This window comes from Lissotriton vulgaris, chromosome 9, assembly GCF_964263255.1.
Source record: "Lissotriton vulgaris chromosome 9, aLisVul1.2, whole genome shotgun sequence".
Taxonomy (NCBI): domain Eukaryota; kingdom Metazoa; phylum Chordata; class Amphibia; order Caudata; family Salamandridae; genus Lissotriton; species Lissotriton vulgaris.
In genome coordinates, this window is record NC_141697.1 from 933,008,773 (window position 1) to 933,023,791 (window position 15,019).

General features: G+C 48.7%; 1 protein-coding gene across 1 annotated transcript in view; it reads right to left on the reverse strand.

Annotated features, from left to right (window-relative positions):
• Nucleotides 1-15,019, reverse strand: part of RNF123 (ring finger protein 123) — a 2,099,603-nt gene that overhangs the window by 817,125 nt on the left and 1,267,459 nt on the right. Inside the window, exon 31 of the mRNA XM_086938772.1 lies at nucleotides 6,845-6,929. Within this exon, the coding sequence (XP_086794898.1) occupies nucleotides 6,845-6,929 (85 nt within the window). The remainder of the gene's footprint in view (nucleotides 1-6,844; nucleotides 6,930-15,019) is intronic.

The window sequence follows — 15,019 nt, forward strand, 5'->3', positions numbered from 1 at the left end:
CCCGGTTAAAGTTAACTGAAGCCTCAGCTCCACAAAATGGATGCTGCCACCACAGACACGAGTCTGACCTCCTGCTGCTGGGAGTCCTTCCAGCGAGGGGAGCTTGGACAAAGGGTTTCCTGTCAGGGGCGGTGCTAGGACCATCCCAGACAGGGTTTTGTGTATCCTGGGTAGGCAGGGCTTTACAAGAAGGTGACTGCGGAGTGGCACCCCGGTGCTCACTACGCATCTGCCGGCTACAACCAGTTCCAGGGGCGGGCAGCCCCTGACCTGGGGAAAGTCCGGCAGGGGAGAGGGGTGTAACCACCCCCCTTCGTGGTCCCACCCCTAGGGCAGGACCTAGTCACGCACCCACCCCTTTCTTTAGGATAAAGGCAGGAGCGGGGACCCTTCCAAATGAGATCATCTTTGAATCAAGAATACTTTCTACGAAAGGAACTCTCGACTCTTCTCAAGATTTCTCCCTTGTGGCTAAGGAGTAGTCACCCTGCATCCGCAGGCACCATCTAAGAACTCCGCGGTTTGCTGTAAGTCCTTCCTCAGGAATCCGACTGCCCAGCTCGACGAGAACCGGCTTCCCTGGCACCTCTGACCTCTACCCACATCGTCAGCTCAGCTGAGATCCGTGGGTGCGACGAGACCTCGAGGGACCGGCCATCATCAAAACCTGCACGATTTCTTAAATTAGCACGACCGCCGAGGGATCCTCTGGTGAGTGCTTTGGGGTCCGAGAAGCCCCGACCCTGAGCAGCTCCAGCACCGAAGTGCAGCCTCCCAGCATCTCCACGATCTGCGTGGGGCCCTTCTGCTTTTGTCGCTCATCACGTTGTCTGGTTACTAGCCGCGGGCTTGTGGCCTTCTTGACGACGCCCAACAACCAACGCTGCTGGTCTGGTTGCTCCAGACTGGCCTTTGCTCCCTTCTGAGAGAGGAGCACCCCGGACCCTCCTGGTCCACTCAAGACGCCATTTTAGGCCCACCACGTGGCCCTGAAATTTGCCAAGGCTTGTTGCCCCAATCCTGGGCCCAGCGACGCCGACAGCATCAACCTTCGTGGGACAGCTCGCACCTCCATCCTGGTCGCCGACAACGCCTCCTGGTCCGTGAGACTGCAGAGCCTAGCGTCGCCTTAGTACCCTGTCCTCATAAAGAGTACAGGGCTGTTGTGATTCTAATAAATACACTGTTTATTTTCATAACACTTGTGTGGTGTCCTTTCACTTGGTGTTCAAGGGGTATGTGATGGTATAACAGCTGGCTTAACAAGCCCTCTAGAGTTTAGCCCGAAGACTGCTCGTATCCACGCTACTAGGATAGCTGGTCTAAGGTTGACTTACAACCAATCACCATAAGGGTCGCTTGGACTGATGCATAGTGATCACTAGAATAGTGAGCACTGCATATCAGGCCAACTTCTCACACTCCGAACAATAACCCTGGCAAGGAGGGTAATTTGGGGGAAATTACCGAAAGGGAAGAGCATACCCATTCTCCACGAGATTGAGAACCCAAAGATCTGATGTAATCAATTCCCAATCTCGCAGGAAATGGGTAAGCCGACCCCCCACTGGACACACATGATCCGGAATGGCAGATCTAGGGCTGCTTTGCTGGATTGGCAGGGGACTGGGAAGGGGAAGAGGAGGAGGAGGAGGCGGCTTGACGACCTCTAGGGCGAGCTCTCCGTCTGCCTCTGTACGACTTGTACAGCGTATTTTGCTGCTGCTGTGGCTGCTGCTGAGATGGCTTGTAGGACCGAAAGAAAGACCTGCAAAATCCTCTAAAACGCCTCCCAGGAGTACCCCTGGTCTGAAGACCTAAAGATTTTGCTGTAGCCCTGCTGTCTTTAAACCGTTCTAAAGCAGTGTAAGGCTTCTTGCCAAACAATCCTGACCCATCAAAGGGCAAATCCATCAAGGCAGACTGAACATCTGCAGAGAATTCTGATGACTTCAACCATGCAGCTCTCCTAGTGGCCACCGAAGAGCCCATGACTCCCACCACCGATTCAGCCGTGTCCAGCCCACTCTGAATCACTTGCCTTGCAGAGGCCTGAGTGTCCGAAATTACTTCCTGAAAGTCCTTTCTATCCCCTTCAGGAATTTTTGGCACCAACTGTTTCACAGAATCCATGAAAGCATGGATGTATCGTCCCATCAGGCAAGTTGCATTAGTAGATTTTACCGCCATGCTGGCTGAGGAGAAGACCTTCTTTGCCGCCTGATCTTGCTTTCTCAACTCTTTTTCCCCAGGAACCTGCGGAAAAGCACCCGCAGACTTTTTGAGCAGGCAGCCTGCACAACCAAACTCTCAGGCAGAGGGTGTGTAGACAAAAAGTCCGGGTCATTAGGCGCCACCCTATATCTCCTCGCAACCGCCCTTGACACGGCAGGGGCTGTCAGAGGTTTTTTCCACACTTCATAAGTAGTCTCTGCCAAAGCATCATTGAATGGAAGCATTGGTTCAATCACAGAGGAAGGTGAATGAAGGACCTCAGTAAGAAGATTTGATTTATATTCAGCGGTAGGCAGATTAATATTCAGCAAGTCCGCCGCCTTTTTATTAACGACATGGTAAGGAGTCACATCCCTAGATGGTACATCAGAGACAGAGGCCAAATCCCATTCAGGAGACAATTCCAGGCCACTAGCCTCCCTCAAGTCATCAAAAGGATCCTCAATCCTGTAGCTCACCTTCCTCCATGCCTTCATCCTGATACCTCTCCTCCTCCATAAGCCTCTGGGCCTCACGCTTCGACCTTTCCTTCATAAATGAAGCCGACGGATCAATGAACGACTCCGCCGGAGTCGGTGCCGCCGTCGAAACCGAAGTCGGACAAGGCAGTTTAACTCGAGGTCGATCCGGATTCGGCATCGGAGTCGAGGGTATCGGGGGTCGATGGAATCGGCGTTGACGGCTTCGACGTCGAAGGCTTCGTCGGCGCCGGAAAATGCCAATGCGGTGCTGGAGCCGGCATGAATGGCATAAAGGGCGCAGGAGCATAAGCCTGGGGGACACCCAGGTTAAATGCCAAAGGACCCGTGGGACCAACCGGTGCACCAGAGGGGTACATTGCCCTGGAGTAAACTCCAAACATGGCATTCAGGACCTGCGTTGGATCCTGACCTGGAGCCGGAAAGGCTGGATAAGAGCCCCCGGGTTGCTCTCGAGGGAGCGGAATCGTCACGACATCTACCTCCTCTTCAGGCTGGTGCACTGGGGTCGACGGACCCGCAGGCAACGGAACTTCGCCTTCACCAACTTCCTCCACCTCACCTTCATCCTCCTGACCAGAAGGATTGAACGGAACCGGAGATGGATTCACTATCTGCTTCGGTGACCCAGGCGAATCAGCACGCAAAGCCTCACCCTCGGAGTCCTGTGCTTCCGAAGCCGAAGCCACCTCCTTCCGAAGCAGTTTAACCTGCGACTTCCATCTCGAACTCGAGTCCTTCTCTGAATGATGTCTGGACTCTTGGCTCCTCTTCTTGTGCTTCTTCTTCTAAGACCTCGAAGCATGAGCAGAAGACGACTCCGAGCGCGACCTCGAACGAGACCTCGATCTCGAACGCCGAGTTCGCGACTTCGAAGTCTTCTTTCCTTTCTTACTTTTCAATTTCGCCACGAGGAGCTTCATCTCCCTTTCTCTAAGGGCCTTCGGAGCCATCTTCTTACAAGACTGGCAATCCTTGACGTCATGGTCGGAGCTCAGACACCAGAAGCACGCAGCACTCATGCGGGTCAGTGATTCACATTGTCTTGCCACATTCCCCGCAAGCTTTAAATCCGGTCTTCTTCGACGACATCTCGACAGAAGACAATGGAACACAGAGAAAACCAAAAAGTAACAAAGTTACTGTACAGCTACAGACGATCCCTTGAAAACCATTAGCGTCGATGACGCAGAAAAAAGGGAACTGATGACTTCACGCCGGCGTGGGCCTATTAAGGTGTCGGTGACGTCAGCGGAGTCGCGCGCGATGCCGTGCCTCTATGACGTCGTCCACGTCGGTGCGAAGCTACAAAAAGAATTTCCGAATGTTGCTGACGCAAGGGGATATTCACAAGGTGAGGAATCCACTGGCAGATGTATCTATCAGAATTTCATCTTTTCGTCGAAGTCTTTCTTGCCTTGCAAGATGTTTGCCATTTCGGCCTCAACCCTTTTCTTTTTCTTTTCCATCTCGGCTGCATGTTCGACTTTGAGTGTTTTGGCTTTTCTCTTCACGGTTGTCGATAAAGTCGAAACAGTTTTCGGGCCTTCGCTTTTCGACGCTGAGGCCTCTTTTTTGTGGCTGCTCTTCGGCGCCTGCTCTTCGGCGCCTTTCCCTTGTCTTGGGATTTTGCCGTCTGGGAGTCCTTCTCAGAGGATCCGACAGTCTGCTTGTCCCTGGATGCAGTAGTCGACGTCGAGTGCTTTGACGTCCCTGCTCCTTTCGCGGACTTTGACTCGCTTTTGCGAGTATCAGTGGAGTATTTAGGGTTCGACGACTCTCTTACCTCCATCGACGTTTTCTTTTCGACCTCGATGACTATGGGGTCCTCTGGTCCCTCGCGATGTTGTCTTCCTCTCCACTGGAGAGTCTCAAATCTTGGAGCGATGGGGGTGTGCCCTGCCCCTGCATGTTATAGTTTTCTCTTCTTTGCCTCTCCCTTACTCTGAGGGTCTTCGGGGTGAACGCTGCACAGGCGTTGCAATCCTCGCTTAGATGGTCGAGCGGCAGACAGAGATTGCAAACCGGGTGCTGATCCTTTCGCGCGTACTTGTGGTGGCAGTTTGCGCATAATTTAAACAGAGTTTTGTCTATCACCACGCCCAGGGAGCCCCCTGTATGCGCATTCTCAGTTGAAACGTCGCATTCTTCAATGTTCTATCTTCTGTCGTCAACTTACGACCTTACTTGATCTCCTGTGTCTTCCCCGGTGATATATTTTGAATTTTCTTCGATTTTCGTTGATTCTTCTCTCCAAAGTTTTGGAGCTCCTTCACTGTTGATCCAGATCCAACGGCGGAAAAAAGAATCTGGAGATGGCGACCAAAGGTGGGTACTTCCAGAGGAAGCGTGTCGACATTCACGAAGGACACCAAATGGTGGTATGTCGACGCCCACCTGGGCCACAGAAAAAAATAAAATAAAAGAGAAGAAATACTACAATTCCAGACCCAACCACTAGATGGCGGAATAATGCACAGCATACTGAATCCAGAAAGATTCATGCTGCAAAACCACATTTTCTACATAGGAATGCATTGACTGTTTTCCTTGAAAATTGTGGAGTTGGTTTTGTATGAGAACTTGAAAAACAACAAATAACTGAAAACTGCTTTACTTACCTTTTCTCTAGGAAATATCCTAGTGTGATATCTAGGCAAATCACACTGAGTAGAAAAAGTATTCCATAAAGTAATCTGTAAAATAATCAAAAGTAATCTAACAGTAATCTCCACTGTAGTGAAAATATGTACAAACCTGTAATGAAGACATTTTCCTTCAGCTTGCTTGTATTGTTCAACCTGCCTTGAAAAGTACCATTTACACTTACCTGTACCAGGCTTGCTTTGTTCTTGAAAATAAATATAACTAAATATATGTTATACAAAGAAATTGGTCTGAGTTCAGTCTTTGAGTGTGTGACATCATTTGCTCCCTGAGTGTGTACAACAAATGCTAAACACTGCCATCTAATAAAGCCTTACTGCTCGCCCACAGTACCACAAATAGAGAGTAAGGTGCTATCTACTTTTACCTCTGCCTACTTTTGGGGTTCCACTGGACTCTGTGCACACTATACCTCATTTTGGTTTAGTATATACAGAGCAGTTTTCCTACACCTATGTAGTTTAGAACCATATACTACGGACTTACAAGGGTACACCAGTAGCCTATTGGGAAGATACCAAAGTACTAATCATAGTCAAATTTAGGGAGAGAGCACATTGACAGAGGTCCTGATTAGCAGGATCCCAGTCAGACTAGTCAAAAAACAATATAACACCACCAAAAAGTGAGGGTAACTATGAAAGCAGATGCTACTTTCCTACAGCTTGTCTATACAGAATTTTGTCTTCATTATATTGGTATTTCACTGGTTTAAGACACGGTTTGTAATGTGAGGCATACCTTCCATTTCTAGTCAATGTGCAAGGATTAAGTACCCACTGCACATCCATGGAGTATTTTATGCACGAGACAGAGGGCTTGGAAGTTGGACAGTTCATCTATCTGGATTCAGTCAAGTGCTATCATGGCAGACGTGAATGTGGTTGGTCTCTTCAGGCTGCTAGTATGATTTGCAATTTGGCAGTAGACCCGACAGGTATGCCAACTTAGATCCTATTATGATCTACAAGATGGGGCATGTGTAAAAGAAGAACTAGCACAATTTATTGTGGCAGCATTTTAACCATAAAGGTGCTGTAACCATATTAATGTGCTTACCTTTACACTAAGCACTGAGCCACCTTTACGTTTTACCAATGGTTGAATTCCTCTCTTCTCAACAGTATGCTACTATTTTTCCTATAACTAGCTACAATTATGTAGATCAGCAACAAAGTACTCATTAATATCAGTATGTGAAGTACCTTACTGTACACAATCCTAATGTGCACAGATCAATTTATTGATTTGATACATCTTGTTAACTGCTAAATATTTTTTGCTTGCAAATATCAATATTGTTAACAGAATATTTATCAATTAATAATGGCGGGAAAAATCTATCTATTATCTCCACCACAGGGGCACAAATATTCAAGAGCATGTTAAAATTCTATCAAGATGACAGCAACTGAAACATCACCTAACAGTCAATTAATGGAGAAACAATTACTCATACTTACTCTGAAGGCTTGGCAGGTTTGCATCTTCTGGCTTTGTTTTCAACAAATGGGGAAGACGTGTGTATCTGTAGCCAAATCCACAACCCTTCGGGGGAAAAGAAAAATTAATCATGATAACCATGATGTTAACATACAAGGAAGAGAAAAAGTAAAAAAAAACGTAATATAAAAATGCAGAATACATATAGAACTAGTTACTTACCTGTACACTATGGTTCTCCAGTATTATCTTTCATAGATTCACATGCTTGTATCTTCCTCGTCGTCATGGTGGGAGTCTCCCGGTAAATAATAACCATAGCAGTAGAAGAAAAAACTGCCTGGAAACCATAGAGTAGTGAAACAATAGGTAACCTCTCCTCCTCATTATGTGGCCCAAACTACAGCCATTCAGCAGCCAGCACCGGCCTACACCATTCCCAGCAGTGCCACCATACCTCAGATTTCCTACCGCCCAAGCGTGAGCTATGCAGGAAAACCAGAGATAAAAGGTGGTCTACCTAGCAGAAACGGGGAGGTGGGCGGGCGCATGTGAATCTATGAAAGATAATACTGGAGAACCATAGTGTACAGGTAAGTAACTAGTTCTTTCTCCAGTATTCAATCTTTCATAGATTCACATGCTTGTATCAGAGTAGATAGCAGTCCTTGTTGTCAGAGCTTTTCTAGGCTAGACCCCCTTTTTTCTCGGGGCTGGATGCCATAAACTCCTTTTAAAAAATAACTCTTTAAGAATCAAAAGGGTACAAACAAGCGACCTTTGTCATTACAGTCATTTGTGCAGAAAAGAACAAGTTACTTACCTTCGGTAACGCTTTTTCTGGTAGATACAGTATCTGCCTGTGGATTCCTCACCTCTTGAATATCCCCCTTGCGTCAGCAACATTCGGAAATTCTTTTTTGTACCTTCGCGCCGACGTGGACTTGGACGTCATAGAGACACGGCATCGCTCGCGACTCCGCTGACGTCACCGACGCCTACAATAGGCCCACGCCGGCGTGAAGACATCAGTTCCGCCCTTTTTTCCGTGCCTTCGAGGCACACGGACGGACCAATGACAGTAGATATATACACAGTATACACAGTACACAATAGTCAAGGTAACACACACAGTGTGAAGCAAATGCAGAAAACATTTGAAATAACACATTTTCTTGACCATGAAGTAAAAACATTACAGTAATTCTGGTATAGAAGAGTGGACAATGGGGAGGCGGGCGGGTCAGTGAGGAATCCACAGGCAGATACTGTATCTACCAGAAAAAGCGTTACCGAAGGTAAGTAACTTGTTCTTCTGATAGATACATCTGCCAGTGGATTCCTCACCTTGTGAATAGAGTCCCACAGCAGTCCCCACTCCCGGAGGAGGGTGTCCACTCTTCTAAACCAGGAAGTCCTGGAGAACAGAGCGCGCAAAGTTACCCTCCCTCCTCACTTCGGTATCTAAGCAGTAATGCTTCGCGAAAGTGTGGAGGGAGGTCCAAGTCGCGGCTCTGCAAATATCCTCTACAGGCACACCTCTAGCCAATGCTGAGGTTGTCGACTTAGCCCTTGTAGAATGAGCCCGTATACCCTCTGGTGGTTCCTTACCGGCCAAAGAGTAGCAGATCTTAATGCAGAGGACGATTCATCTTGATAATGTTCTTTTATGGACCGCTCTTCCTTTTTTACAACCAGAAAAACCAATGAAGAGCTGGTCATCCATACGACAGTCTTTCGTTCTGTCCATGTAGAAGCTTACAGCCCTCTTAGGGTCCAGACAATGCAGTCTCTCATCCTCCTTGGAAGGGTGAGGGGGAGGATAAAAGGTAGGAAGGGTAATGGATTGACCAAGGTGGAAAGGAGTCACCACCTTAGGGAGAAAAGTAGCCCTGGTCCTAAGAACCATTCGATCAGCATGAATGGTCAAGAATGGGGGCTTGGAACTAAGAGCTTGAAGCTCCACTGAGGCACAATAAAAGGAATAGGTGGGAACTTAATTGTGAGGCCCTTCAAAAACCTCAGCACTACTGGAGACTTAAAAAGAGATGGCTGGTCTGGCAAGCAGAGAAATGCCGACAGCGCTGAAAGATAGCCCTTAACTGTGGCAACAGCAAGCCCTGCCGCGCCAGAGAGAGAGCAAACTGGAGAACATCAGATAAATGGGCTTTCAAAGGGTCAATTGTTTTCTCTCCACACCATGCGACAAATCTTGACCTTCTGTAAGAATATATGGACTTAGTGGAGTCACGCCTGGCTGATAAGATGACATCCACCACATCAGGCGGGAGAGAAAAGGAATTCTGGTTGCCCCGTTCAATCTCCAGGCATGAAGGTGTAATGTCTGGAGGTGGGGGTGTAGAACCTGCCCCTCCATCTGAGAGAGGAGGTCTGCCCTGAGAGGGAGACGGAGCGGCGGGTGAGAGGAGAGGTGGTGAAGATCTGTATACCACACCCTTCTCGGCCAATCCGGGGCGACCAATATAACTTGGGCCTGGTCTTGGCGAATCTTCCTCAGAACCTGAGGAATCAAGGGTATGGGAGGAAACGCGTAAAGGAGTTGACTTCCCCAACTCAACTGAAACGCGTCCCCCAAGGCTCCTTGCATCGGATACTGGAGACTGCAGAATGATGGGCAGTGAGCATTCTCGTGAGTGGCAAACAGGTCCACCCAAGGAGTTCCCCAAATCTGAAAGATGTCGCGAACTACCTCTGGATGGAGCCTCCACTCGTGGTCGGCCGAGAACTGCCGACTGAGATTGTCTGCACGTACGTTCAGAACCCCGGCCAGATGATTTGCCATCCGACAAATCTGTTGGTCCTGAACCCAGGACCAGAGCCGCAGTGCCTCCCTGCTGAGACACTGCAACCCCACTCCTCCCTGTTTGTTGATGTACCACATCGCGGTCATGTTGTCCGTCAGGACTTGAACCGACTGACCGCAAAGGGAAGGAAGGAAGGCCTTGCGTGCCAAACGTATCGCCCGCAATTCCAGAAGGTTGATATGAAGCAACCTTTCCTCTGGAGACCAAAGACCCTTGACCTCCAGATCCCCTAGATGAGCACCCCACCCTAGAGTGGATGCATCCGTTATAACTGTGGCCTCCGGATGAGGCAGATGAAAAGGCTTCCCTTGAGACAGGTTGCCTTCCACACCCCACCAAGACACATCCGCTGCAGCTTCTCTGGAGATCCTCACTGACTCCCTGAGATCCCCGTTGTTTTGATACCACTGCCTGCAGAGACACCACTGGGGCGCCCTCATGTGCCAGCGTGCATGGTTGACCAACAGAATGCATGAAGCCATCAGATCGAGCAGGCGAAGGACCTTCAGGACTGGAACAACCGCTCCACTGTAAAATAAACGAATCATTTCCTGTATGTCGCAAATCCTTTGAGGAGGAGGGAATGCACGACACACAGTTGTGTCCAGAACCGCACCTATGAACAGGTTGCGCTGAGAGGGCACCAGGTGAGACTTGGGTACATTTATTGAAAAACCCAACCTGTACAACAACTGGGTTGTCTCTTGCAGATGTTGGAGCACTTTCTCTGACGACTCTGCTTTGATCAGCCAGTCGTCCAAATATGGGAATACCGGGATCCCCGACCTTCTGAGATGTGCTGCCACCACCGCCATCACCTTGGTGAAGACTCGAGGCGCAGTAGTAATCCCAAAAGGAAGGACCGCAAACTGGTAGTGTTGCGACCCCAGTGTAAAACGGAGATACTTCCTGTGCGACTTCAGGATTGGTATGTGAAAATACGCATCCTGCAAGTCGAGCGACACCATCCAGTCTTCTTCCAGCAGCGCTTGAAGAACCTGTGCAAGGGTGAGCATCTTGAATTTCTCCTGTTTCAGATAGAGATTAGAGATCCTGAGATCCAAGATTGGACGAAGTCTGCCATCCTTCTTGGGGATCAGGAAATACCGCGAGTAGCATCCCTGACCCCTTTCCTGCTCTGGGACCACCTCTATCGCACCCTTTCTTAACAGAGTCTGTATTTCCTCCTGTAGAAGTAACAGATGTTCCTCTGTGCAATAACCTTGGCAGGGAGGGTAATTGGGAGGGAATTCCCGAAAGGGAAGGGCATACCTATTTTCTACGAGATTGAGAACCCAAAGATCTGATGTAACCAATTCCCAATCCCGTAGGAAGTAGGTAAGCCGACCCCCCACCGGACCCACACGATCCTGAATGGCGGATCTAGGGCTGCTTTTCTGTTGCTGGGGGGTTGGAGGAGAGGGAGGAGGAAGAGGCTTGACGTCCTCGAAGACGAACCCTTTGCATTCCCCTGTATGACCTATACAAGGTATTTTGCTGCTGCTGCTGTTGTTGCTGCTGCTGACCTTGTCTATAGGTCCGAAATGAAGAGCGTCCAAATGCTCTGAACTTCCTGGTCGTTGAACCTCTTACTTGAAGACCAAGAGATTTCGCAGTTGCTCTGCTGTCTTTAAACCTCTCTAAGGCTGTATCTGCCTTCTTGCCAAAGAGTCCAACTCCATCAAATGGCAGATCCAACAGTGCTGCCTGCACGTCTGCTGAAAAATCCGAGGATTTTAGCCAAGCTGATCTTTTTGTGGCTACTGCAGTACCCATGATCCGTGCCACAGAATCAGCAGTATCTAGACCGCTTTGGATAACTTGACGTGCTGCTGCTTGAGTATCAGACAACACCTCCTCAAAGTCACCCCTGCTGTCATCCGGAATCTTAGGAATCAACGTGCGCATTGAGTCCATAAGTGCGTGCACATACCTCCCCATGAGACAAGTGGCATTTGTAGACTTTAACGCCATACTTGAGGAGGAGAATGTCTTCTTGGCCACTTGATCTTGCTTCTTGGCCTCCGTGTCACCAGGCACCTGGGGAAAAGCACCTACTGACTTCTTAGAGCACACAGCCTGAATTACCAGGCTTTCAGGAGAAGGGCGAGATGTTAAAAAGGCAGGGTCTTCCAGTGCCACCCTATATCTCCTCGCCACACTTTTTGAAACAGCAGGTGCAGAAAGAGGCTTTTTCCACACCTCTATAATGGGTTCAGTTAAAGCCTCAATAAATGGGAGTAACGGCTCCACTGCTAAGCTTGGTGAATGGAGTACTTCCGTAAGCAGATTTGACTTAAATTTAACAGTTGGTAATGTCAAATCTAAAAGTCCTGCTGCCTTCCTCATTACCACAGGATATGGCTGGACATCCTTTGAAGGCGCATCCGGAACTGATGGTAATTCCCACTCTGGGGAAAAATCTAGGCCACTAGCACCAGCCAGCTCTTCGAAGCAATCCTCATCCAGCTCACCTTCCTTCAAGTCTGGATGAGACTCGATGTACCTTTGTTCCTCCAAGAGGCGTTGTGCTTCCCTCCTGGACCTCTCCTTTACAAAAACTCGCAGCCGGATCCACCATCGACTCCGACGGAGCCGGAGCCGACGTCGGTACCTAATCCGATGGCCCAGATGGATGCTCCGAAGGTCTGCTTGGAGCGGGCGACGCCGGTATCGGAGTCGTCGACTTCGGCCGTGCCGGTGTCGACCTCGGTGGAGCCGGGTACTGCCACGGCGGCGTCGGGGCTGGCATAAACGGCATGAATGGTGCCGGGGCATAAGAGTGTGGAACACCCAAATTAAATGCCAGTGGACCCATAGGACCCGAAGGTGAACCAGAGGGGTACCATGATCTCGAGAATACGCCATACATAGCGTTCAGGAACGATGATGGGTCCTGGCCTGGTGCAGGAAAAGTTGGATGAACACCCTCAGGCCGATCTCGAGGTAGGTTCGAATCCGGCTCTTCTACAGGCGCCGATTCTTCTTCCTCCACAGGGACCTCCTCCTCCTCCTCTTAAGCCGGAGACGGCGTCGGAGTTGGATTAGAAGCCGGAGCCGGAGAATGAACTTGTGACTCCGAAGGCAAGGCCTCACCTTCCCGATCCGAAGCCTCTTGCGGCGTGATCACCTTCGTTGGAACCTTTTTGGGCGACCTCAACTTCGAGCCCGACTTCTCACCTGAATGACGTCGAGACTCATGCCTCCTTCTCTTGTGCATCTTATGCGACCTTGTAGCATGTTCTGACGAGGACTTCGAAGCCGATGCCTCTCGAGATCTTGACTTCGACTTCGACTTTATCCTCCTCGATCGGGATCTTGAAGTCTTCCTACCTTTGTCAGCTTTCAGCTTCGCTACAAGAAGTTTGGTTTCCCTCTCTCGCAGGGCCTTTGGGTTCAATTTTCGGCACAATGAACATCCATCCACGTCGTGGTCGGAGCTTAAACACCAAATACAGTCTTGGTGCGGATCCGTAATGGACATCATCTTCCCGCACTCCCTGAAGGGCTTAAATCCGGTCTTCTTTGTCGACATTTTAGGGAGACAAAGAGGCAAGAGAACAAGAAAACAAGGAAAAATAGTAACAGAGTTACCAAAAGCTACTGAGTATCCCGAAACCGTTAGCGTCGACGACGCAGAAAAAAGGGAACTGATGTCATCACGCCGGCGTGGGCCTATTGTAGGCGTTGGTGACGTCAGCGGAGTCGCGAGCGATGCCGTGTCTCTATGACGTCCAAGTCCACGTCGGCGCGAAGCTACAAAAAAGAATTTCCGAATGTTGCTGACGCAAGGGGGATATTCACAAGGTGAGGAATCCACTGGCAGATGTATCTATCAGAAACAACATTATAGAAAAACAGTAGACATTTATAAACATGTACCTTATTTAAAAAGATGTCACAGAACTGCCTATCCCACTGCTGCATCTGCTTTCCATTCTGTGTCCAGACAGTAATGTTTGTGAATGTATGAATATTCGACCAGGTTGCTGCTCTGCATAGGTGTGGAAGGGGTACTCCTGCGAGCAATGCAGAAGACGTTGCCATCTTCCATGTATCGTGAGCACGGACTTTCATGTCGAGAGGTCTTCCTTCTTTCTCTTTAAAGAAGACTATTGCGGATGCATTCCATCTAGAGATGGAGGATCTTGAAAGGGCCAGACCTTTTCTTGGCCCAGAGTAAGCAACAAACAATTGATTCGATTTGCGAAAGGATTTTGTCTTTTCAATGTAGAACTTTAGACATCTGCCAATGTCCAAAGTATGAAGAACTTTAACAGCCACTGTAGAAGGATTCTTGAAATATGTATGAAGAATCATCGGTTCATATAGATGAAAAGAAGAGGGTATTTTAGGAACACATTTCGGATTAGTTCTTAGCATCACCTTATCTGGCCTGAATTGTATGAAGGGATCCTGTATTGAAAAAGCTTGGATTTCGCTGACTCTCCTGGCTGATGTTAGTGCCAGGAGTAATGCTACTTTCCATGACAGGAATTGCAATTCCGACTTGTGGATTGGCTCGAACTGAGCTTTCATGAGTTGTGACAAGACTGTGTTAAGTTGCCATGGAGGCGGAGGACGCGTAACTGGAGGAAACTTTCTGAATAACCCTTTTAAAAATTCCTTGATTAATCTTTGGGACCACAGAGATGGGCGACCTGGAGATCTTCGGTATCTAGATATTGCTGCTAGATGGACTTTAATAGATGAATGTGACAGTCCTGATCTGGCTAAATGCAGCAAATAAGGAAGAATTTGTTCAGGTGAAGACGAGAAGGGATGCACTGTATGAGCAAGGCAACAATTACAGAATCATTTCCATTTTGCAGTATATGTCTAGTTGGTAGACAGTGCTGCGGAACTTTTCAATATTTCACGACATTCCGGAGGGATATCTAAAGACTGGAATTCGTGCTCAAAAGGTTCCAAGCCGACAATTTTAGAGAGGTCTATTGTGGATAAAGTACTTGGCCTCTGTTCATGGAAATCAAATCCCTGGTTATTGGGAACTGTATCCTTGGTTCCACCGACAGCTGGAGAAGTTCTGTAACCCAAAACTGCCTCGGCCAGGCAGGTGCTATTAGAATTATTTGGCAAGGTTCCGATCTCATCTTTCTCAATATTCTCGGAATTAGGGGAAAGGGAGGAAATGCATAAGCAAACATCCCTGTCCATCGGAGATGAAGGGCATTCCCTCTGGAACCCTGCTGAGGGAACCTGCTGGCATAATGCTTGCACTTTGTTGCTCTGAGTTGCGAACAGGTCCAAACCTGGCTTGCCCCACAAGTTGAAAATACGATTCAGTTGGACTTGACATAGTTCCCACTCGTGGCAAATGTCGGACGACCTGCTTAACAGATCTGCTTT